Source organism: Aquarana catesbeiana, linkage group LG04, assembly GCF_042186555.1.
Source record: "Aquarana catesbeiana isolate 2022-GZ linkage group LG04, ASM4218655v1, whole genome shotgun sequence".
NCBI lineage: Eukaryota > Metazoa > Chordata > Amphibia > Anura > Ranidae > Aquarana > Aquarana catesbeiana.
In genome coordinates this window covers 596,714,580-596,739,010 of record NC_133327.1, presented here as the reverse complement: position 1 = coordinate 596,739,010, position 24,431 = coordinate 596,714,580, and the positions used below count along the sequence as shown (strand labels likewise).

At 42.6% G+C, this 24,431-nt stretch overlaps 1 protein-coding gene across 1 annotated transcript in view; it reads right to left on the bottom strand.

Moving 5' to 3' along the window:
- LOC141141587 (N-alpha-acetyltransferase 20-like) overlaps nucleotides 1–4,655 on the bottom strand; it is a 54,270-nt gene extending 49,615 nt beyond the window's left edge. Inside the window, exon 1 of the mRNA XM_073629170.1 lies at nucleotides 4,495–4,655. Coding sequence (XP_073485271.1) covers nucleotides 4,495–4,568 — 74 coding nt within the window. The 5' untranslated portion in view covers nucleotides 4,569–4,655. The remainder of the gene's footprint in view (nucleotides 1–4,494) is intronic.
- Between the last annotated feature and the right edge of the window lie 19,776 nt (nucleotides 4,656–24,431).

Below are 24,431 nucleotides of genomic sequence, written 5' to 3'. Positions count from 1 at the left end.
TTAGGCGACCCAGGACACGACTCAGCGGCGACTTGCAAAACGACTTATGTAAGAGGTCAATGCAAGTCGCCCCCAAAGTCGTACAGGAACCTTTTTCTAAGTCGGAGCGACTTGCGCTGCTCCGATTAGAACGGTTCAATTGCACAGAACTGGACGCTACTTGTCAGGCGACTAGGTCGCCTGACAAGTCGTCCCAGTGTGAACCGAGGCTAATTGTTTTTTACTTCAATTTTTTTGTGGTACTTTTAATTCACTGATTTCTAGTTGTACATCAGTCTTTTTGACACCATATGGTTATCCTTCTCCACAGACAGGTTCTTATGTTGCGGATAGATGGCAACCCCTGGCATTACTGCTAAGCTGCCCATCCATCATTATTTCTATAATATCCAACCGAAAGTTTGAGGTGGCCCCACAACCATGAATTGGACTGTATTTCCCATTATGTACAAGGGTTTAATTCCCCGCACAAACGCCATAAAGCATTTTTACACTACAAATGCCTTAGAGCTAAAATAGTCCTTCTACAGGAAACACATTTTTCACGAAATAATCACCCCTCCTATTTCCATAAATCTTACAATCAATATTTTTATACTCTCGGTCCTAGTAAGATTAAAGGGGTCGCCATCTTTCTACATCATTCATTATATTTACAGATCCAGCATGTTTATAAAGATATTGATAGCAGATTTCTTATCATAAAAGGCATTCTAGCAGGCGGGGATTTGTCTATAGCGAATGTCTATGCCCCAAATGATGGGCAATCCGCCTTTTTCCGATTTTTTTTTTTTTTTTTTTACATTTTACAAAAATACCATTCCATGTATATTGTCTTAGGGGGTATACAAAAAGGGGAATTGGGACTTTGAATGAGGCTATTGACTAGTTGTAGTTGTAGTTTGTTTGTATGTAGACACATTTTACTGCATAAAAGTACATGACAATATTATATCACATGTGTAAAAATAGTAACATATATATGCACACATGGCATGAACAACATCAATTCATATATATATGTATACACATGTCAGCTTCCCAACACATAGCAATATGGAATAAAAATTGTTAGTGTAAAGAAGTATAAAGTCATATATTTCCACATGTGAGCTAGGTGGCACATAACATCATAAAATGAATAGGTATAAAAATATAATTGATTGAAGATGATATATCTAGCTGGATCCTATTAGAGCATATAGCTACATCCTTAATGTCCAATGCGTTTTGTGTAAAAACACTTCCTCAGGTTGGATGCTATAGGGTATCTTAAAAAGACAAAGTATAATTGAGTCAAATGTTTGACTACGTATAACTGGAAAAGACAAGATTGTCAGTCCTGGGTACTTACATAATACAACAAATTATAAAGTGGGGGGGGGCAGGGCCAGACGGGTTGTCTGTCCCGGGAGTTGATGTAGTCTAAAGTCCCAAACTAAACAGAGTGCATACGCATCATCCCCAAAACACAGGTTGCCAATCTCAATAATGTATCAAAGTGATGAACAGAAGTGATAGCTGGTCAATGAAATCTGTAATGAATAAATAAAATATCCTATAATCACGTGTAGCACCCTGGAGTTTAGGCAGGGTTGCTCCTCACAAATTTATTTGCCAGGAATAATTATCCTGGTTAATTGTTAGAGAGCCATTGACTTGGTTGCACTTTTCTCTTCTACCACTAGGTGACCGGGTACTTGGTGGTACTAGATATGAGAAAGGGCAATGCAAGGTCAGATTATAGGTATATGGGGCATCTCAGCCAATGGGCAGGAGTCTTCTTGAATCTCTTGGACATGTGTTGTATTGCCCAGACTGCTAGGCTGGAGATTGGGCCTATCCCGGGCACATCTGGCTGCTAGGCTGTCTGAGGGCCTATGCAGAAGCAAGAGAGCCAGGGACCACAGTGAGTAACTGAAACAAGTTCCGGAGCAGTATTCTCACCAACTGGGGACGGTGAAAAATCGGGAAACTTCAGTGGGTTTCAAGCCAGGGACCCAGCCAGCGGAGGTAACGCTTGCAGAGCAGCCTTGTGTGTCAAGCCAGGGACCGAGCAGGCCAGTGGGGTGAAGCTTGAGAGGTATCTTGAGTGCCAAGCTAGGGGCTCAGCAGAGAAGCGGGGGTGACGCTTGAGGAAGATACAACTGTGAAGATTGGAGGAGCTCAAGGGATTCCGTGGCAGTGAATCAGTGGGTCTTGTGGGAGACCGGGAGCTACAAGGAGCGATTGTAGTGAGACTGAAAGAACTGTTACGCTTTGTGTTAGGAACTGTTAAAGACTGTTGCCATAGGAGGCAACATTTCTGCACATGCAGATCTGGCATCTTGCTGGATGCATTTCCCTGCATGGCTCTCCTCATATTGAAGTCTCGGAGTCTGACAATTAATCTTGCAACTACCTAAGGGTGTCCTGGCCCTAACCCTCTCTCCCCCAAAAAGTTTAAGAGAAATAAACTTTCTTTTGCATTCAATAAGTGTCTGGTGCCCAATAACTTTAACTACTCTGCACCCACCATGCCTCACAACCCACTACATACAGAAGGATGTCAGCTATCCCTGGCCCTGGAGGTTCTCATTAGATCAAAGGAGGCCTGGGACCTTGCTACACACATGACGAATATGAAAGTGAGATGAGACTGGGTGCTTATCTTATTATCTTAGGCAGAGACTTTAACTTGTATCACAACCCGCTTTGGATAGGAGTAAATCTACCCCACACTCGGGTGCCTTCCCCAAATCGATGTGTACACAACTTAACTCCTATCAGCTCATCGGTTCTTGGAGTGCTCTGAACGTGGTCGCACGCGATTACACCCATTATTCACACCCTCATGATTCATATGCCAAATTAGATGACCTTTTCGGCACCCCCATCATTCTGGCAAACTCCCAAGATGCTTCCATTCATGTCTGTCCTTGGTCAGACCATCATATAGCGGCGTTTACAACTTCCATGATAGACCTTGCAAACACCCCATTCTCATGGAGGCTTAATGAGTCCCTAATTTCAGACCCCGCCACACAACAAATTATTAGCGCACATATAGAAGAATATTTTAGGCTTAATTCCACCACAGATATTCCAGTCACAACATTATAAAATATGAAGAAGCTAAAGCAGCTTATGAATTAATTTAAGAAAACAACTTTTGTGTACAGGATCCCCCCCAGCGCCCCGCAAATACTTACCTGAGCCTGATCTTGATCCAGTGCTGTGCCCAAGAGCAGAGACTTTCCCTGCATTCTCCTCAGACAGAGTGGCAGCAAAGAGAGCTATTGGTTCCTGTCACTGCCAATCACAGCCAGTGAGGGGGGAGAAGGTAGTGCCAAGCCACACTGTGTGTGTCAATGGACACACAGAGTGCAGATTGGGAGCGAATACACATGAGTACCCCCATAGAGAGCAGCTTGCTATGGGGGCACTTGGCAGGAGGAGGTGCTGATGAGGATGATTGGGACTGCTCTGTGCAAAACTGTTGCACAGAGCAGGGAAGTATGACATGTTTATTATTCAAAAGGTGTTTTTTTTCCTTTGCGATCACTTTGGCACCAGAACATGCGAACAGGCAAAAAATTTGGAAGAACACACGAACACCGTTAAAGTTTATGGGACACGAACATGAAAAACCAAAAGTGCTCATTTTAAAGGCTTATATGCAAGTTATTGTCATAAAAAGTGTTTGGGGACCTGAGTCCTGCCCCAGGGGACATGTATGCAAAAAAAAGTTTTAAAAACTGGCCTTTTTTGGGAGCAGTGATTTTTTAATGCTTAAAGTGAAACAATGAAAATGAAATATTCCTTTAAATATCATGCCTGGGGGTATCTATAGCCTGTAAAGTGGCGCATTTTTCCCATGTTTAGAACAGTACCACAGCAAAATGACATTTCTAAAGGAAAAATTGTCATTTAAAACTGATCGCGGCTGTAATGAATTGTCGGGTCTCGGCAATATAAATAAAACTCATTGAAAAAAAGAGCATGGGGTCCCCCCCAGCCAGTCCATTACCAGGCCCTTTGGATCTGGTATGAATATTAAGGGGATCCTTGCGCCAATTTTTTTTTACCTTATTTTAATTTTCAGGCATCGGATGCCATTCCCATGGTTGGCCACTAGATGGCAATATTTAATTAAATGAATTGGAAGCACATTGATATGGAGATAGGTGATCATACGGATGCCCAGGGCGTCCTCTCCGCCAACCAAATAGGAGGATGTTGGAATTATCAAGAACTGTTTGTGCCTGTTCTCCATCTTATAGGCTTAATTAGGGACACTTGAGAAGTATATATTGCAAGATGGCGATTATATCCTGCACACACCCAAGCGTTGTTTTTCTTTCTTATAACTATATATGGTAATATTCTAAGATTGTAAGGTTTGCTGATGCAGACAATACAGTTAAAGTGGTTGTAAACCCTCTGAGTCAACTTAATCTTAGCAGATAGTAGATAACACAGGCAGCTGATCGCTGCCTGTGAAAGTGCACTTACTTGTGTAGTTTCAATGTAAATCGTCTGTTTATCTTTGATGACGTCATGCACGATTGCGCAGTATGCTCTTTCATTTACGGCATGTAAATTGTGCCGTTTCTGTATTTCCTGCATGTCGGGAAATTACTGTGAGCGAGATTCCCCTCTGAACGGCACAGAGGAGAAGTCTCGCGATGCAGCAATGATAGTCATTTCATGTTCTCATTGAGAATGCTCTGTTGCCGTAGTAACGGCAATCGAGATCGAGGCCTGGTTATGGCACATGCACAAGGTTTCAGCAGGGATACGAACTAAGGGCGGAAATTACGTCCGCATCAGCTTCGGAAAACAGAAGAAAGAATGACGCGGACGATACCCGGAAGATACTGCAAAATCAAATGCATAAAAAGGGTACTTCTTATGCCCTGTACACACGGTCAGACTTTGTTCGGACATTCCGACAACAAAATCCTAGGATTTTTTCCGACGGATGTTGGCTCAAACTTGTCTTGCATACACACGGACACACAAAGTTGTCGGAAAATCCGATCGTTCTAAACGTGGTGACGTAAAACACGTACGTCGGGACTATAAACGGGGCAGTGGCCAATAGCTTTCATCTCTTTATTTATTCTGAGCATGCATGGCACTTTGTCCGTCGGATTTGTGTACACACGATTGGAATTTCAGACAACGGATTTTGTTGTCGGAAAATTTTATATCGTGCTCTTAAACTTTGTGTGTCGGAAAATCCGATGGAAAATGTGTGATGGAGCCCACACACGGTCGGAATTTTCGACAACAAGGTCCTATCACACATTTTCCGTCGAAAAATCCGACCGTGTGTACGGGGCATAACGCTCGTTTAGGAGTATTTTATATATCTCTTGCTTGGCAATTTAAAAAAACATTGAAATATTAGAAAAATAAGACATTTTTTGTGGGGTTTAATGCCTCTTTAAGTCCTATGAGCTGTCAGCATACACCTAGAGACCTATGACTCCTGTAACTTCCTCTTTTCACTACTATTAAAGGCTGAGCCCGTGGTCACCGGGTGTGACTCCTCGCTTGAATCTATGCATGTAAGGATTTCACCCATATGTATCGATACCTATGAATAAAGCTTCTTCCTTGCTACGGACCGGGAGTCTTGATTGATCTAAGGTGACCAGGAGATTTTTCTGACATCATGGGGGCTCGTCTGGGATCAGACCATCGGGTGCCATTGTCCCTGGACCTCCGGTTGATCGGTGAGTAATTTGAAAATATTCACCAATAAAAGACCCCAGGTCAGACTAATCGTAAACAGGGGCCAATCGGAGACCGGATATTTGGTCCGAGGTCCAGATCCGTTACCCATAGATCTTGTCCTCCCACTCCGAGTAAGGTAAGAATCTTTCTTTTGGCTTATGATTGTAGGTGAAATAGCAGCATCTTGTGGTCTTCTTGTAGCGGTGATTTTTCCTATGTATGATAATGATAGTATTAGTCAAGTTGTTTTTCTTTGTGCTCTTTCTTGGTTTAATAACATTAATTGAGAGAGAATAAGAGTAACGGTGACCCCAGTAGGATTCTGTAGAGGGAATCTCTGGGGTGCTGAAGACAGAACCATTTGGACCAGGGCCAAGGTAACTAGAACTGAGTCATCTGCCTAGGTAGAAAAAGACAGTTTTGTCACAAGGGAAGAAATATTGTGAGTCAGCGCTGTATTGTTAGTCGGTTCACACTGAGGCAGCACGACTTCCAGCGCGACTGCCTCAGATGATTTAAACACGACTGCAGCGGCGACTTGCAAAACGACTTCTATATAGAAGTCTATGCAAGTCGCCTCAAGTCGCCCCCAAAGTAGTACAGGAACCTTTTTCTAAGTTGGAGCGACTTGCGTCGCTCCGATTAGAATGGTTCCATTGTACAGAACAGGACGCTACTTGTCAGGTGGCTAAGTCGCCTGACAAGTCGTCCTAGTGTGAACCGGCTCTTAGAGTTGTCCGGACATCTAAAGTGTACTTCCTCTTTTGTGTGAGTGCACGTGCAATGTATGTGTGAGTGATTTCTGATCAGATGATTAATCTTACTGTTTTTTTCAACTAATTGCACTCTCTGTGGTGAAAAAGGTGAAGGTATATATATTTTTTATAATATTCTTGTTCGGGGAGTTTTGACTTTCTGTTTGTTGTTATATAGATTTTGGCAGGGTCCCAGAGTAGAATTACCAGTCTTGTATTCTAAACTCAAAACTGAAGCAAAAGAAACAGAGACATGGGGAACAATATCTGTAAAGGGGATGTGCCTGTCTCTGCTGCATCCCTGCAACTCCCTTAGAGGGAGACAAAAAGTTTATGCATAAAAAGGACCCAGCAACTGTTAAATACTGTACTAAGTGAGAAAAGGAGTTTGGGTTTAATAACAAGCTTAATGTTAAAAGGTGTGAGGAACTAGTTGAAAAAATTAGCAAGTTGGGACCCAAAGAACAAAAAAGTATGGTTTGGGTGCGGCTCAGAACTGGTTAGAACAGGCTAGAATGTGTGCTCAATGAGTGTCTAATGCCGCATACACGAGCAGACTTGCCAACGGGCTAAAATCCGTCGTCATTTCCAACGGAAAGATTTAGAACATGTTCTATATCTGAGTCCGTCAGAAATGCCGACAGAAAAAGTCCGATGGGACATACACATGGTCGGAATGTCTGACCAAAAGCTCCCATCTGACTTTTTCTGTCGGGAAGTCCGGCCATGTGTACTCAGCATAAGAGGAAGTTGCAAGAGTGCCTCCCCCTTTTAGACAAGGAAGATGATAACACTGTATTTGTCCAAAGGCCCCCCTCAAGCCCCTCTGCAGCCGCCCGATATGTAGCCCCAGAAGTGACCCTCCTACTCCAAATACATCCAGCCCCCTTAGACGGGACACTCCCCCTGAACAAAACTGAGCTCCCCTTCCACCCGTCTCACCAGTCCAAGTTGAAACCCCAAGGAGAGTAGGTGGACGAGGATCTCTCACTGACCTGTCGGTCCAGAGTCCGGAACCGAGTGCTAATGGTCTTATTAGGAGCCCATCCTTTTTTTTTTTAAACAATCAGGAGTGCTTTATTGAAAAGAAAAAATTCACAGTACAAAAACAGACAAGGGTATGCAGTTGTCACAGTGTCATGCAGATCACATATATATCTTCAAACAATATCTTTCCTCACTTGGTGTCCATCTCACAGTATCCAATTTATGTAAACAGAATAAACTTAATGCAGTAAGGGAATGTCACATTTATAAATCATACCAGCCAGGGTAAGGAGGAAAAGAATGAAGGGGGGGAGGGAGGTGGAAACAAGGCCAAGGAGATGAAAAAAGAAGCTAGAAGCATGCAGGAGGCGGCGAGGAAAAAGTTAATCAGTCCCAATATGACTCGCTGAGTTTCCAACATATCAACCAGTATGAAAGTTACTACAACCTCCTCACTAAGTACTCCAGGGTAACCAAACTTTATCAAACTTCCAGGGGCAACCCCGACTAATGGACGTCAACTTATACAAAGGCAGAGCAGCATTATTTCTAAGCATTAATTCTAAGCCCATCCTTAGATCTAACTAAGATGAGTAGATCTTTACAGGATACCCTAGCTGAAGGAAAATGCTAGGGGAAAGATTTATGAACCGAGAAGATAGGGATAGACATCCACCCTGCAGATATGAAGACGGAGATGGTAGCTTTATGGCACCAATGATAGAATTCCCCAACCCTAGGGCTGGACAGCTCATACCAGGTGGAGTTGGCGACTATCCCGCCACTATGGCGGTTTATCGGGCCAGGGACTGAAAGTGATATAGAAAAGGCCATGGAACATATAAAACACCCAAAACTTGAGCCAGGAGAATTTGCGGAAAATATCAGAAATTGACAGACGGTTATATATTAAACGGAATAGAAATAGAGCGAGCATTGAGAAGAATTTTGGGATCAGATTGGGCTACTGTGAAGAGATATTGGGACCCTCTACAGGCTGCCCCTGCAGTCGGCCAGTGGAGGGAGCCACTTGGGCCAGACCATGCAGATCTGATTCTCCGGTTAGATGCCCTACTTCAAAGATGCACAGCTAGATGGGTACAGAGGACAGATTGGCAAAAAGTTAGCATGGCTATACAAGAATCAAATGAGACTGTAAAACAATACCTAAATAGACTTAGGGACATTTTCAAAGTGTATTCAGGATTGCTGGAAGATGATAATCCAAACAGTGCGTATTAATAGCAACTTAAGATCGCTTTTGTTAATAGACTAAAGAGGGAACTGGGTGGTTATATTACTGTGTATGGTGACGTATAGGACGTATAGGCCCGAGAAGAGGAAGAGGTAGAAGAGGTAGAGGGAGGTTCAGAGGTAGAGGGCGTGGGGGAGAGGGAAGAGCAGGTAGATAGGATGGCTTTAAGCCATTGACATGCTGGACATGTGGTGGACAGGGGCACTTTGCTAGAGACTGACCTGAAAACCCAGGACCAGCATGGAAACAAGACTAACTAGAGAATGTATGTTTGGGACATTTGGCTGAAATGACTTATGGCAGCTCATTACCCCAGGTAGATTTGTTGGTAGAAGGAAGACTAGTGCAATTTTTGGTGGATTCTGAAGCATCTAGAACCCTGATACATCCAGCTGATATACCCCATGTTACTACATCTGAAAAGTCCATCACAGTCCAGGGCATCAGTGGCAAAACTGGGCGAGATCCACTGTCAAGTTATGTCACCATTGAGGACCCTGGTACAGGGGTCAAAGTAACTATACATGTCAGAATGTCAACAATATATCCAGATAACTTATTGGGAATAGATCTAATGACAGCCATGCATATATCCATCTGTGCAAAGGGTAGAAAGTTCCAAGTGAAAATAGGAAGTGAGGCAAAAACAAAGGAAAAGGCTCATTACTATTATTCACTTGATGTAAATTTAGCAAATCCAGGTACAAAACTCTATGTTTCCCTAATGTTTGATGAGATTAAAGAGATCTTAGAGGATATCACAGGGGTTCAGTTCCCCGTAGAAGAAGCAGTCCATTGCACCATATGTCCATATGTAACCATATAAAAGGGACCAGACAAGCCCTATGCTAGATCCTTCTTCGTACAAAAAGAGTCAAGTTTACAGCTCATCAATATGTATTGGAACAAACAGGGTTACTGTGCTATGGCTTGTAGCCTACCTCCCGAAAGAAAACCACAATTCAGAGAAGTGACTCCACATCTTTCCCTGGCAAAGCCTTAAGCAGCCTAGTGGAAAGACCTAGCCCCTTTTGTTAAGGGCTGCCAGGAAATAAAGGACTGGGAGCCCTATGGGCCATTTCATGATGTCTTCTGGAGTCCCCGTGCTAAAGCATTCTGTAAAAAAAACAAATGGTACCTCAATAATCACTGTACCCGGAGACCACATATGGGAGTCAGTTACGCCCTGATCCCTATTCATGACTATGGAACCAAGTCCATACCCTGAACTTGATTCCTTGCCAAATACTCTGTGTTCAACAGGACCAGCAGATGTGGGTTTAATGAAAGGAGTACAGCCAGTCACAATCACTCCTAAATCCCACCAAAGACCTCACCAAGCACAGTATCTCTTGAAAAAGGAGGCAGAGGAAGGGATAGAACCTGTAATATCCTCCCTGTTAGCTGCAGGTATTATTAGGCCTTGCCCTTACAGCCCTTGCAATACTCTTCAGTTCCCCATAAAAAAGGCCCCTCCCTCAGTAGGCTGGAGACTAGTACAAGACCTACAAAAGGTAAACCAGGCTGTGGTTCCACGAGCACCAGTGGTACCTGACCCACATACCCTTCTGAATGAGTTAGACCCGAAAAGTACGTTTCTCTTAGTAATTGACTTAAGCAATGCTTTCTTTAGCATTCCTATACATCGGGACCACCAGTTTTGGTTTGCCTTCACCTATAAAGGAAAAAGGTACACCTTTACAAGATTGCCCCAGGGATACTGTGAGTAACCTATCATTTTCTCACAAGTGATGGCCTCGAACCTAGCCAAGGAAGGGAGCCAGCTGCTGCTGTATGTCCATGACATACTTTTGACATCAGAAAATGAGAAAAAGTGCAGAATAGATACTCTGGCTCTACTCACATTCCTCCATGACCAAGGACATAAAGTAAACAGAGCAAAACTTCAATTATGGTTGGAAACAGTAAAATACTTGGGATACAATGCATCTCATGAAGGCAGGTGCTTGGATGAAGCCCGAATCCAAGCCATATTACAGGTTCCCAACCCCCTGACAAAGAAACAAATGATGTTCTTTCTGGGGATGGCCAATTTCTACAGGGCCTGGGTCCCTAACTATTCCACACTAACAGCACCTTTGGTAGAGTTGATCCATGGAACCCCCATGGCACCTCAGGACAACATAACATGGACTGACCAGACTGTAAATATATTTTCTGAATTAAAAAGGGTCCTTGCAGGCTCCTCAGTGTTAGGTTTACTTAACTATGACAAACCATTTGTGCAAACAGTAGACTCAAGAGAAGGACATATGACTTCAGTGTTGACCCAGGATCATGGTGGACGACAGAGACCGATAGCTTACTATTCTACCAAACTAGACAGTGTTGCAAGAGCGCTGCCACCCTGTGTACAAGCCGTAGTGGCAGCAGCGGAGGCAATCAAAGCCTCTGCTTCCATTGTATTATACCACCCTCTCATTTTCAAGGTACCACATGCAGTATCTGTGATCCTATTACAGCAAAAAATCTCCCATCTCAGCCCAGCCAGACATTTGTCCTATATGACTGTACTACTGACACAACCATACTTGATAATTGAGAGGTGCACCACCCTCAATCCCTCCACATTACTGCCAATCCCAACTGATGGTGAACCGCATGACTGCACTGCAGCAATACCAGACAAGGTGCTACCTAGAAAAGACCTGAGTGACGTACCATTAGTCAACCAGAACATGCATACTCTCCAAAGGTAAGGCAGTGATGATCTACACAGACAGCCAGTATGCTTTTTCCTCAGTACATGTATTTGCACAGCAATGGAAGAACAGGGGAATGGTGACCTCTAGTGGAAAACCTATTACACATAGAGATTTCATCCTTCAACAGCTGGATGCCATTCAACTTCTCAAACAGTTAGCTATATGTAAATGCCAAGCACATACAAATAAAACAGACACAGTTTCAAAAGGGAATAGGAGAGCAGATGAGGCAACCAAACAAGCAGCAATCACACAGTGATAGAGAGTACAGAACCTAATAAAGTTATACTAGATTACACTGTACTGAAGGAAATGCAACAAGTTTGCCCCACTAACAGAAATCACAAAATGGAAAAACAAACATTGTACACTCATTAACCACTTGACAACTGGGCACTTAAACCCCCCTCGTGACCAGACCAATTTTCAGCTTTCAGCGCTCTCACACTTTGAATGTCAATTACTCAGTCGTGTAATACTGTACCCAAATGAATTTTTTGTCCTTTTTTTCATACAAATAGAGCTTTCTTTTGGTGGTATTTCATCACCTCTGGGTTTTTTATTTTTTGCGCTATAAATGAAAAAAGACCGAAAATTTTGAAAAAAAAAACGCATTTTTCTTAGTTTCTGTGATAAAATTTTGCAAATTATTAATTTTTCTTCATAAATTTTGTCCACAATTTATACTGCTACATATCTTTGGTAAAAATAACCCAAATTAGTGGATATTATTTGGTCTTTGTGAAAGTTAGGGAGTCTACAAACTATGGTGCAAATCATAAAAAATTGATCACACCTGATGTACTGGTGGCCTATCTCATTTCTTGCGACCCTAACAAGCCAGGAAAGTACAAATACCCCCCAAATGACCCCTTTTTTGAAAGTAGACATTCCAAGGTATTTAGTAAGATGCATGGTGAGCTTTTTGATGTTGTCATTTTTTCCCACAATTCTTTGCAAAATGAAGATTTTTTTTCCCCCACAAAATTGTCATTGTAATAGGTTCTTTCTCTCACATGGCATGTGTATACCACAAATGACACCCCCAAAATACATTCTGCTACTCCTCCTGAGTATTACGATACCACATGTGTGAGACTTTTTCACAGCCTGGCCACATAGAGAGGCCCAACATGCAGGGAGCATCATCAGATGTTCTAGGAGCATAAATTACACATCTAACTTGTTGACTACCTATTACACTTTTGAAGGCCCTGGAGCACCAGGACAATGACATGTGACACTGACGTGACACTGATGACAGATGGCACTGATACGTGGCACTGATGACACTGATGTGGCACTGATGACAGAGGGACATGACAGTAGGGACAGATGGCAGGGACATGACAGCTGGGACAGGTGGCAGGGACATGACAGCTGGGACAGATGGCAGTGGGGACACTTTTTTTGTTTTTTTTTACACTTACAGCTGCACCGATTCGCTCTCCCTCCTTACACATGGTCTCTGTGAGAGGAGGGAGAGGCGGCGATGAGAGATGATCTCATATGTTTATATATGAGATCAACTTTCATTGGCACCGCCGATCGTGCTGAAAACGGCCAAAACTGCTCAAAAGATTTTTGTTTATAATGTATGATATGTGCCAAGAACAATTCACAAGGAGGGATAAGACCCCAGAAAGGTAAATTTCCAACACCACAATATCCTTCCTAGTACGTATGTATGGATTTTATAGAGCTAGACAAATGTGAGAGGAAAAAGTATTGCCTAGTAATCATAGAGGCACTAACAAAGTGGGTAGAAATATTCCCCACAGGAAATGCGGATGCACATACAGTAGCAAAAGCACTGTTAAGAGATATTATCCTAAGGTTTGGGATCCCTGAAAAAATATACAGTGACAATGGCCCACACTTTGTGAACAAAACAATTACACACTTAACTGAGGCTATGGGAATACAGGTAAAATATCATTGTGCCTTCCACCCACAGTCAGCAGGGCTGGTTGAGAGTCACAATGGTATACTAAAAAGCAAACTAAGAAAAGCTATGCAAGAAACAGGGAAGAATTGGATGCATTGCTTACCATTAGCTGTTCTCAGCATGCACATAACACCTAATAAGGAAGAATTGAGTCTTTTTGAAATGATGCATTGTAGGCCATATAAAATACCCTTATTTCCAGATATATCATCAGGGGAAGAAGCAGAACACAGTTTGGCAGAATATATGACTAAACTGTTGAAACAGAAACAAATTAATGATGTTTGTTCATTTCCAGAAGGACCAGTACAGACAGATGAGAAAGTTCAAGTAGTTGATTGGGTCCTGATCAAGGTCATTAAGAAGAAGCATTGGCACACACCCAGATGGGAAGGGCCTTTCCAGGTCCTTCTGACCACCCCTACTGCAGTGAGGATAGCAGAAAGATCCACTTGGGCTCACCAGTCCCACTGTAAAAAAGGTTTTTCAGGCAGAGTAGGAAAAGGTTACTGTGGCAACCCAGGATGTTTGGCTACAAAGGGGGGTTGAACGATAGGTACAACCTGTCTCAAACCGGTGAAGTCTCCACCACCCTACCCCTTGGGAAGCCACAGTCAGGATGAAAGGAACAGTGTTTATTGCAGGGACTCTGGTGAGTTTAATGTGGGTCTCAAACACCCTGGTTCTGAAGGGAGACCCTACACTTTGGAAGAAACTGTTTTTAAATCTAACTTTTGAGGAGGGGGTGACGAGTATGATACTGTTTGACATGTGTCAATTGGTGGACTGTGGGAGTTATAAACAAGCACAGAACCTAGTGGGATCAGATATGTATATATATATATATATATATATATATATATATATATAATATATATTGACGTCATCAATATGCAACGCGTTTCAGAACTAGCTGGCTATGGATGGAAGAGATAGCCGCATTCCTTTCTCAAGCTTGAGAAAGGAATGCGGCTATCTCTTCCATCCATAGCCAGCTAGTTCTGAAATGCGTCGTATGTTTTTGACGTCACGGCTCGGCGCCGGCCTGTGTCTGCACTCCAAGCCTCGCTCTCGATCTACACACACGGCCATGTCTCTCCCTCCACCACACAGGGACAGTGTGAACGCTGTGGAGATACAGCACGGCTCAGCCATCTGCCCGGACGTCTTTTCCCCCCTCCTCCCACGGATACCCTTGTCAGTATCTGTTTGATCTCCCCCTCTCCACCGGACTGCAGTTACTACCTTCCAGGAACACTGAATCACATCAGACTGTGTTTGTGCTCAGCCATCTGCACCCCTGCCTGCCTGGACTTGATTGTGTATCAGCTACACTGGAACTGCTGCTGGCTACAGTCCCACATCATCATCTCCTCAGCCCTGATCATGCTCCCGTATACGACTCCTCTTTATTTCTTTCTTATTTATGAGTGGATATTGTGATTGTAATAAATTGTTTTATGATATATTCTCAGAGGCGCCCCTATTCCTTGTTTTTCTCAGCTTATTGGAACTCGCTTTTGGTTTCTTGGTGGCTGCCCTGACTGACGTAGTGACTTTACACTACTAGTGTACACATATGTACATACATCCATGCCCCTGGACTATTGGGTAATACGCTTTGAGGTATCTGCACATTGCGCCTTTTTACTTGTTTAATGAAGCTACTGCTGGTTACTCATATGATGGTTATTGTATGATGATACTGTGATTTTTTAGATACTTTGTATTAATAAATTCAATATATTTTTAATATATTTGACTATTAGATTTTTTTGCGGACCCTAAAAATCCCATTCCCTTTCTTCTGCCAATATATGTATTCATAGAGATGTGTTGCCCTTTTGACTATCCAACCTCCAGCAATTCACAATACTTTCAACTTGTATGCAATCAGGCAGGCCCTTGCACTACATAGTTGAAGGTAAATCTAAAGCAAATTGAACTACAAAAGTTGTATAGTGTGTATCCAGCTTAACACAGTACATAGAAACATGCACATTGCAGCGCGTCCCAGTGTGCTGTATGCCCTAAAGCAGTGGTTGTCAGCTTATGACCTACAGGGGGCCTCAAATGTGGCCCCTGACATCACCAAAGGGCCGAACATAATGTTCAATATATGTAATGAATGAGAGGACTGTCAAAGACTGCAGACCTAATAGAGGAAATGAGAGTCATAGAGTGTGAACAGTATACACTGTTGGCGGCAGTAGACAATATAAAGCTGGGAACATGTTACATGAGGCTAGTAGAGATCGATGCTAATACCCTCATCACTGTTTCCACTACACACTGCTGAGGTCCGAGGGCTACACATCATATACCAAAGGACCATATGAGGCTTTCATGTAGCAGGTTGGGCACTAGGGCCCTAAAGTGTAACTCCAAATGTTTCTTTCTTGTTGACGAAGTGGGAAGGGAAAGGACCTCTGGCAGGTTATTCTATTGCTGCCTGTGTCCCCATCAGAAACATTTCCCTGCACTTCCTGTCCCCAGAGACACGAAAGGAAGTGGATGAAGATCTCTGATGTAGGGGAAATTTTACCACTGATAGTTGTCATTGAAACAAATGCATATTCATTTTGTTTGTTTTTTTTTGGTGAATTTTTCACAATTTAAGGAAAATTATAGGCATATCTTCCTTTTGGATAGAGTAAAGGAGAGAATGAGATACTTTGAGGTAGGTGGCCTCTTTCTTGGCTCTAGGGAACCAGTTGTCCTCTCCGTCCAAAATGTGCTTCTCATTGTCCTTGAAAGCATGTCCCTTTTCCTTAAAGTGACACTAAAGGATATACTTATTCTCCATGTGATCTATTTCTAATGAAATTGTTTCCTATTGTGATTATGTGCCTCCCATTAAAGCGGTAGTAAACCACAGTTAAAAAAAAAAAACTTCCCCTGGAAGACAATGTCAAAAAAAAAATTAAGAATCAGCAGCTACAAATACTGTTGCTGCTGACTTTTAATATTCGGAAACTTACCTGTCTAGGGAGCCTGCGATGTTGGCACCCCAGTCAATTTTCAGATCGGCTGTCGGGTGCTGCCGCCACCATCTCCACTAAGGGAAACCGGCAGTGAAGCCTTTCGGCTTCATAGCCGATTTCTTACTGCACATGCACGAAGCACGCTGTGCTTTCTGGTCTGGCAGCGGAGGAAGGAGGAGGGGGGCCAAACTTCCAAGGGATGGTGCAGCGGCACCATCTTCCAGAAGTGGGGAAAGGTACCTGTCAAAAACAGGTACCCATTCCCACCTCCCCCCTGAAAGGTGAAAGGTGCCAAAAGTGGCACCGGAGGGGTGGGGGAGAAAGCAGATAAGCAGAGGTTCCACTTTTGGGTGGAACTCCGCTTTAACTTAATGCCCATAATGACTGGCCAGTCTTCTCTCTTTTCTACATATGCCTATACCCTCTTGTCTTCTAAATTATTATTACAGTAGATTTGTGCTTCATATAACCTGTTAACAGCACTAGTGTTCCTTTTCTTGTCTACAACACTCTGATAGACAGCAGACAGTGACAACATAACAAATAACCACCAATCAATACAGTGCGATTAAGGTAAGTAAAATCGGTACCTTTTGTCCTGAAAATGCTTTAGCGATCAAGGAAGTCTGATAACTCAAATGTAAGCAAAAGTCTTACCTCAGCCAGCTGATTATCAAAAATGTCCTCATATTGATTAGTATTTCCACACATATAAAAACTACTGCAGTAGGGAACAGACACAAAAAGATACACTCAGCATCGTTCCAAATAACTGTTCTGTTTATTTGGCACAACTGAAGTTTTTTAAAGACATGCTTATGTAGGTATTACATTAATATTACAATTGTACTTGTATGTTAACAAGGGAGGTTACTGTATATAGGCAGGCTGATTTCTAATCAGGACTTGAAAGATTGCACACACGTAATCAAAACTTTAATAAAGCCATATGCACAATAAGTGCAGTTTGCAATACGTAAGCAAAGCAAACAAAATAGAATACAGCTATATACAGAATGTACAATTTCCTTCATAATGGTTGATGTGCACCAGAAGAAGTTCTGAGTGATGCTTCTGGGTGCTGAGATCCACCCAGCGACTGCCAAGAAACTGTGTGAGTTCCTCTTTGCTCTCCTGTCCTAACAAGTTCAAGTAAAACACTGAAAACTACTTTCAAGTGTGGACCCTATTTTCTTCAGGGGCAAGTGTGATCTATCCTCAGGGCTAGGAATAGGTCCTAGGGGGATTATCCTCTTCTATCAACAATATTTCTGTAGGTGGAAGCACTAGAGACTTAAAGTCTTAGAGCAGCCCTCAAATTTTCCACTCGCCTACTCGCATTTTGGGGTCAGGAGGGTGGGGCTGTAACGGCGTGCAGACTCCAATTGTAATGTAAGCTGTTACAGCGGGCAAACTCCTTTCTGTGAGCAAGCCGACTCTCCTCTTCCTCCAGGCTATCTTCCGCTATAATGATCCGGTTGCCCCCTCTGCACAGGTGAGGCTGCATGATGGACACAGGTGAGGCTGCATGATGGACACAGGTGAGGCTGAAATGATGGACACAGGTGATGCTGCATGGGTGATGCTGCAATGATGGACACAGGTAAGACTGCACTGGTGAGGCTGCAATGATGGACACAGGTGAGGCTGCATGGGTGATGCTGCAATGATGGACACAGGTGAGGCTGAAATGATGGACACAGGTGAGGCTGCAATGATGGACACAGGTGAGGCTGCACTGGTGAGGCTGCACTGGTGAGGCTGCAGTGATGGACACTGGGGAGGCTGCAATGATGGACACAGGTGAGGTGCACTGGTGAGGCTGCAATGATGGACATTGGTGAGGCTGCATGGGTAAGGCTGCAATGATGGACACAGGTGAGGCTGCAATGATGGACACGAGTGAGGCTGCGTTAGTGGGCACTGGTCATGCTGCATTGATGGACATGGGTGAGGCTGCATTGATGGGCACAGGTGATAAAGTTGTTGTTATTATTTATTTGTGTAACTTAATTCTGCATAAAACATTTAAGTGCCATTTCATGAGAATTTATGAGGGCGTGTATGGGGGCGGGGCATGGTAGGGGGTTGGGTGGGGCAACTGGTGGCAAGTAACCCTTAAGGCCTGGCTAGTAGCTCAGGACTTGAAATTTTGAGCCCTGTCTTAGAGTATTAAATGCTCACACTTTTTTACTTAATAGATTCTACAGTACACTCCCTTTAAGAGCCCTTGCACACTGGGGCGGGGGGCGGCATCGGCGGTAAAACGCCGCTATTATTAGCGGCATTTTACCGTCGGTATGCGGCCGCTAGCGGGGCGGTTTTACCCCCCGCTAGCGGCCGAGAAAGGGTTAAATACCACCGCAAAGCGCCTCTGCAGAGGCGCATTGCCGGCGGTATAGCCGCGCCGTCCCATTGATTTCAATGGGCAGGAGCGGTAAAGGAGCGGTATACACACCGCTCCTTCACCGCTCCGAAGATGCTGCTGGCAGGACTTTTTTTACCGTCCTGCCAGCGCATCGCTCCAGTGTGCAAGCCCTCGGGGCTTTCACACTGGGATGACAGCAGCGGCACTTTCGGGGCGGTTTACAGGCGCTATTATTAGCGCAATAGCGCCTGCAAACCGCCCCAGTGTGCAAGGGCTCTAAAACATTTCCCATCATGCGATTTGATGTATAAACTGATACAAACACTTACTTTATTTACTAAACACAAGATCACACAATGCTGCTTCCCCAAATTTCCAGAGCACTGCACATGCACTGGTTCACAAGAGACAGAGCAGGTTCCAGCTGTTGTCAGTCATTTGCTTGGAGGAAAGGGGAGCATGGTAGTGTCATCCAATTCTTGGCTTTGTATTTGTGTGTTGGTGGGAACACACATAGCGAATTAACACACAGCATAGTAAAACACAGCTCCCATCAGAAGCCCATATGCAAAGTGTCTCCATATGACCCTGCAAGGGAAAGTAGTCACCCTTATTTTCAGATGGTAAGACTCAGACCATCTGATTATGAAGAAATGCAAACTTTACATCAAGAAGTGATTTCTACATTAGGGACTTTTTTGGGACACTAAATTCAAGACCACGACAAGAAAATTTTTACTCCCACGATCAATATTGCTGCACTTAGGCTTTTATATATTGCGCAGAAACAAATTGCTATCTTTACATCTCACTATGTCTTTCGGGAAAATACCTTGGAGTGTTTGCTTTCCAAAATGTTTTTTTTTTTTTTGTGGGTGTTTCTATTGTCCTGGTGCTCCAGGGCCTTCAAAAATGTGATAGGTAGTAAGGAAATTTGATATGTAATTTATGCCCCTGAAACACCTGAAGGTGCTCCATGGATTGTGGCCCCTCTTTGCATCTTGTGATTGTGAAAAAGTCCCCATACTTGGGAGGTATAGCAGAATGTGTTTTGGGGTGTAATTGTATGCCCATGCTGTGTATGAGAAATATTTTGACTAACTTGATTGACTATGAAAAAAAAACTATATTTTTATTTCTTAATTTTACCATAAAATGTGACAAACAATTATAACTTCAAAAAACTCACCATGCCTCTTACTAAATACCCTGGACTGTTTCCAAAAAGGGGTCATTTGGAGGTATTTGAACTGTCCTGGCATTTTAGGGCCTCGAGAAATTAGATGAACAATCAGTACATCAGCACTAATCAATTTTCAAATATACAGTGCCTTGAAAAAGTATTCATACCCCTTGACATTTTCCACATTTTGTCATGTTACAACCAAAAACGTAAATGTATTTTATTGGGATTTTATGTGATAGACCAACACAAAGTGGCACATAATTGTGAAGTGGAAGGAAAATTATAAATGTTTTTCAAAATTCAATACTTTGTAGAACCTCCTTTCGCTGCAATTATAGCTGCAAGTCTTTTTGGGGATGTCTCTATCAGCTTTGCACATCTAGAGAGTGAAATTTTTGCCCATTCTTCTTTGCAAAATATCTCAAGCTCTGTCAGATTGGATGGAGAGCGTCTGTGAACAACAATTTTCAAGTCTTGCCACAGATTCTCAATTGGATTTAGGTCTGGACTTTGACTGGGCCATTCTAACATATAAATATGCTTTGATCTAAACCATTCCATTGTAGCTCTGGCTGTATGTTTAGAGTCGTTGTCCTGCTGGAAGGTGAACCTCTGCCCCAGTCTCAAGTCTTCAGCAGACTCTAACAGGTTTTCTTCTAAGATTGCCCTGTATTTGGCTCCATCCATCCTCTCATCAACTCTGGCCAGCTTCCCTGTCCCTGCTAAAGAAAAGCATCCCCACAACAGGATGCTGCCACCCCCATGTTTCACGGTGGGGATAGTGTATTCAGGGTGATGTGCAGTGTTAGTTTTCCAACACACATAGTATTTTGCTTTTAGAACAAAAAGTTAAATTTTGGTCTCATCTGTCCAGAGCACCTTCTTTCACATGTTTGCTGTGTCCCCCACGTGGCTTCTCACAAACTGCAAACTGACTTCTTATGGTTTTCTTTCAACAATGGCTTTCTTCTTGCCACTCTTCCATAATGGTCAGATTTGTGGAGTGCACGACTAATAGTTGTCATGTGGACAGATTCTCCCACCTGAGCTGTGGATCTCTGCAGGTCCTCCAGAGTTACCATGGGCCTCTTTCCTGCTTTTCTGATGAATGCTCTCCTTGTCTGGCCTGTCAGTTTAGGTGGATGGCCATGTCTTGGTAGGTTTGCAGTGGTACCATACTCTTTCCATTTTCAGATGATGGATTGAACAGGGCTCTGTGAGATTTTCAAAGCTTGGGATAGTTTTTTTTATAACCTAACCCTGCTTTAAACTTCTCCAGGACTTTATCCCTGACCTGTCTGGTGTGTTCTTTGGCCTTCATGATGCTGTTTGTTCACTAGGGTTCTCTAACAAATCTCTGACTGGGCTTAACAGAACAGCTGTATTTCTACTGAGAATAAATTCCACACAGGTGGACTCTATTTACTAATTAGGTGACTTCTGAAGGCAATTGATTCCACTAGATTTAAATTAGGGGTATCAGAGTAAAGGGGGCTGAATACAAATGCACGCCACACTTTTTACATATTTATTTGTAAAACCTTTTGAAAACCATTTATCATTTTCCTTCTACTTCACAATTATGTGCCACTTTGTGTTGGTCTATCACATAAAATCCCAATAAAATACATTTAAGTTTTTGGTTGTAACATGACAAAATATGGAAAATTTCAAGGTTTATGAATACTTTTTCAAAGCACTGTATATACCATTGGTTTTAGACTCTATAACTTTGACATAGCAAAAGAATATACACTGCACTTTTTTTTTCAACATTTTTCATTTATATAACAAAAAGTATAAAACACAGTGGTGATTAAATTCCACCAAAAGAAAGCTATATCTGTATAAAAAAAATGGTAAAAATTGAGGTGGTTAAAGCATCTAAAGACGTTGCAATTGTTAACACATTTTTTGCTATGTGATTGGGGACATATAAAAATAGAAAGCAGGTGTTATCCAAATTTGGTTGCAAAATAGATACTGTATATACTTTAAGGAATTGCTTCTTTTTTTTAACTTCAAAATGTTCCTTTATTGAGACAAAAGAAAAGTCAGAGCATGATATAAGGAATTTTTTTCTTTATTCACATCTTTGTGCGCCAAATTATGACAAAAGTATTGATTTAGTCACTAGAGGGCAGTATATATTTACTAGAATAGTATGTTGTAAATTTAGATCGGTTTGTTTGCGTTCATTTAAAAAATAAATAAATAAATAAATAAACCAACATAGCCTTGGTCCACATGTATTCTGTTTTTGGTGGTATTATTATTATTATTATCATTATTATTATCTTTATTATATTACCAGTAAATCTAATTATTTTAGATCAGGATTTGGTGATGTTTATATATAGCTGTAGTTTACTGTCCTTATCATTAATGAAATATAAAATCTTGGTGGGAAGCTGTTTGTTCTTTCTTGGTAGTTTATGTTTTAGCTTAGTATAGTACAAAGGGAAGAACTTGCTGAGATTGGGTCTGGACATAGAGAATAATGGTACTCCCTGTTTTCTTTTGCCGCATGCTCTGGGTAAAGGGCATTTTTCCCTGGCATGGCTTCATTTTTTTGTCTGCTTAATCTGCAGTTACAGGAATTATAGGAGTCAAAGCAACAGCCAGGCAGGATGGGCAGTGTAAAGAGTTAATGTTTTTATGTTAAAGAGCTAATCTCTAATAAACTCCAGTGACAGAACATTAGTAGTGACATTTTAGAAAACCAGAGCTTTTCTTTTATTCCATTTGACCTCACCCTAAACCTTGCTCAAGGCTGCTGATAAGGGGGTACAGCTCGGCCTCCTGTACTGGGCCCAGGCCTCATCAGTTTAACAGGGGGTCCTGTGCACCAGGGAGAATAGGATTGTGGGCAGGAGGGGGTGATCAGTGCAGTAGTGGAGAAGGAAATTACTGGAACTGATCCACTGTGCGGCACTCCCTGCAGCAGCTGAAAACTGGCAGGAGAAAAAGAAGCGAACCCATCATTCAGCTGCTGCAGGGAGAACCAGACAGGGAGATCGGTTCCAGTAATTGCCCCCCCCCACTAATCACCCCCTCCTATCTGATTCCACCTTCTGCCTGGGCTCCCATTTGCACCCCTTTTCCACTGCCAGCTTCCCCTCCTCTTACTCCTGTCAGGTTTAAGCTGCTGCAGTTGGAAACTACAGGAACCCAACACACTATCCTGAATAAACACAGTATCAATCACTCACTATGGGGGGGCAAATATTGCCTCTGTGCCACTATTCACTTGAATAGGTCTAGTTTGATTGGGGTATAATTTCTTCCATGGCTGCAAAATATAGCATTGCGGCCATTGCATTTTAGCAAAAATATAATTGAATATTTTCAGAGGAGAGTGGCCCTGTCAGGTAAGCTGTACAGGGCCCTGTGATTTCTATCAGAAGCTCTGCCTGTGCTATGCAAACTCACTAACTGTGGAGTCTCTGTCCCTCTCCTACCACTTGCTCCAGGCATGCCTGAATGATGCTGGTCCCCTATTTTATAAGGTCCCACACCAAGACTGGCTACAGCCACTGATCAGCAAAAGTCTTCCAGCATGTCCCTTTGACAGAATTTGATCAAATGATCGACTTCTGTTGAGCCAGGATGGCCACACACTGATCTAAATTTGTATGGTCCCTGCTGAACCAGCCAAATTTCAATCAGTCTATGTCCAGCTTTAACTCACAAACAGAAGGTAGCTCTTCTTAAAGCTAAACTCCAGGAATTATCTGTATTACATACTTATATTGGTCCAGTTTAGCACAGTGTAAGTATGTACAGTATATCTCCAACCTAATGGGCCACAGGGGAAGCTGATAATTACTTAAGTCATAAGTCAGCTACTACAGTGATACTTGCAATGTTTTGGGTCTTGCTGGAGTTCTATGCAAGTGGCTTTCCTTCTGCACACTGACCACAGGGAGTTGCTCTCTCACTTGGACGAGGTGGAGATCATGGCACTACTGCTTTTCATCTCCACCTCTTCCAGTCAGGAAACCATTCCAATATACATAACAAGATCACTCTGCACTCCAGGAGACTGGAGTAAGGGAGGAGACATTGAACGCAGCACAGCTAAAGTATATATGTCAACGGTTTAATTAAATATATATTTGGAGTATCACTATCTCAGACAACCTTCGTGTAATGACATTATCTTTACAATTTTGAAGATACATTTTCTTAATTTTTAGATCCATTAAAACCCAAGTATAGTCAAAAAAGCTTTAAAAGAAAAACATCACAAGAGCCATCCTTACAGTCAATAAAAAGTGTTCCTTGTGCTGATGGCTGTGTGGCACTACCTCCGTAGGTGTTGCAGATGACAGGGTTCCCCACTGCTGCACAGCCAAGCACACAACATATTCAGCTTTTTTCCAGAGACAGTGAACAGTTCTTAAGCTTTGTTTTTCTGTTTTATTAGGGGGTAATAACTTGGGTAGGTAAGGGAATTATGGGATGCCCAACTCCTCAGTACTGGCAGTCTCTTAAA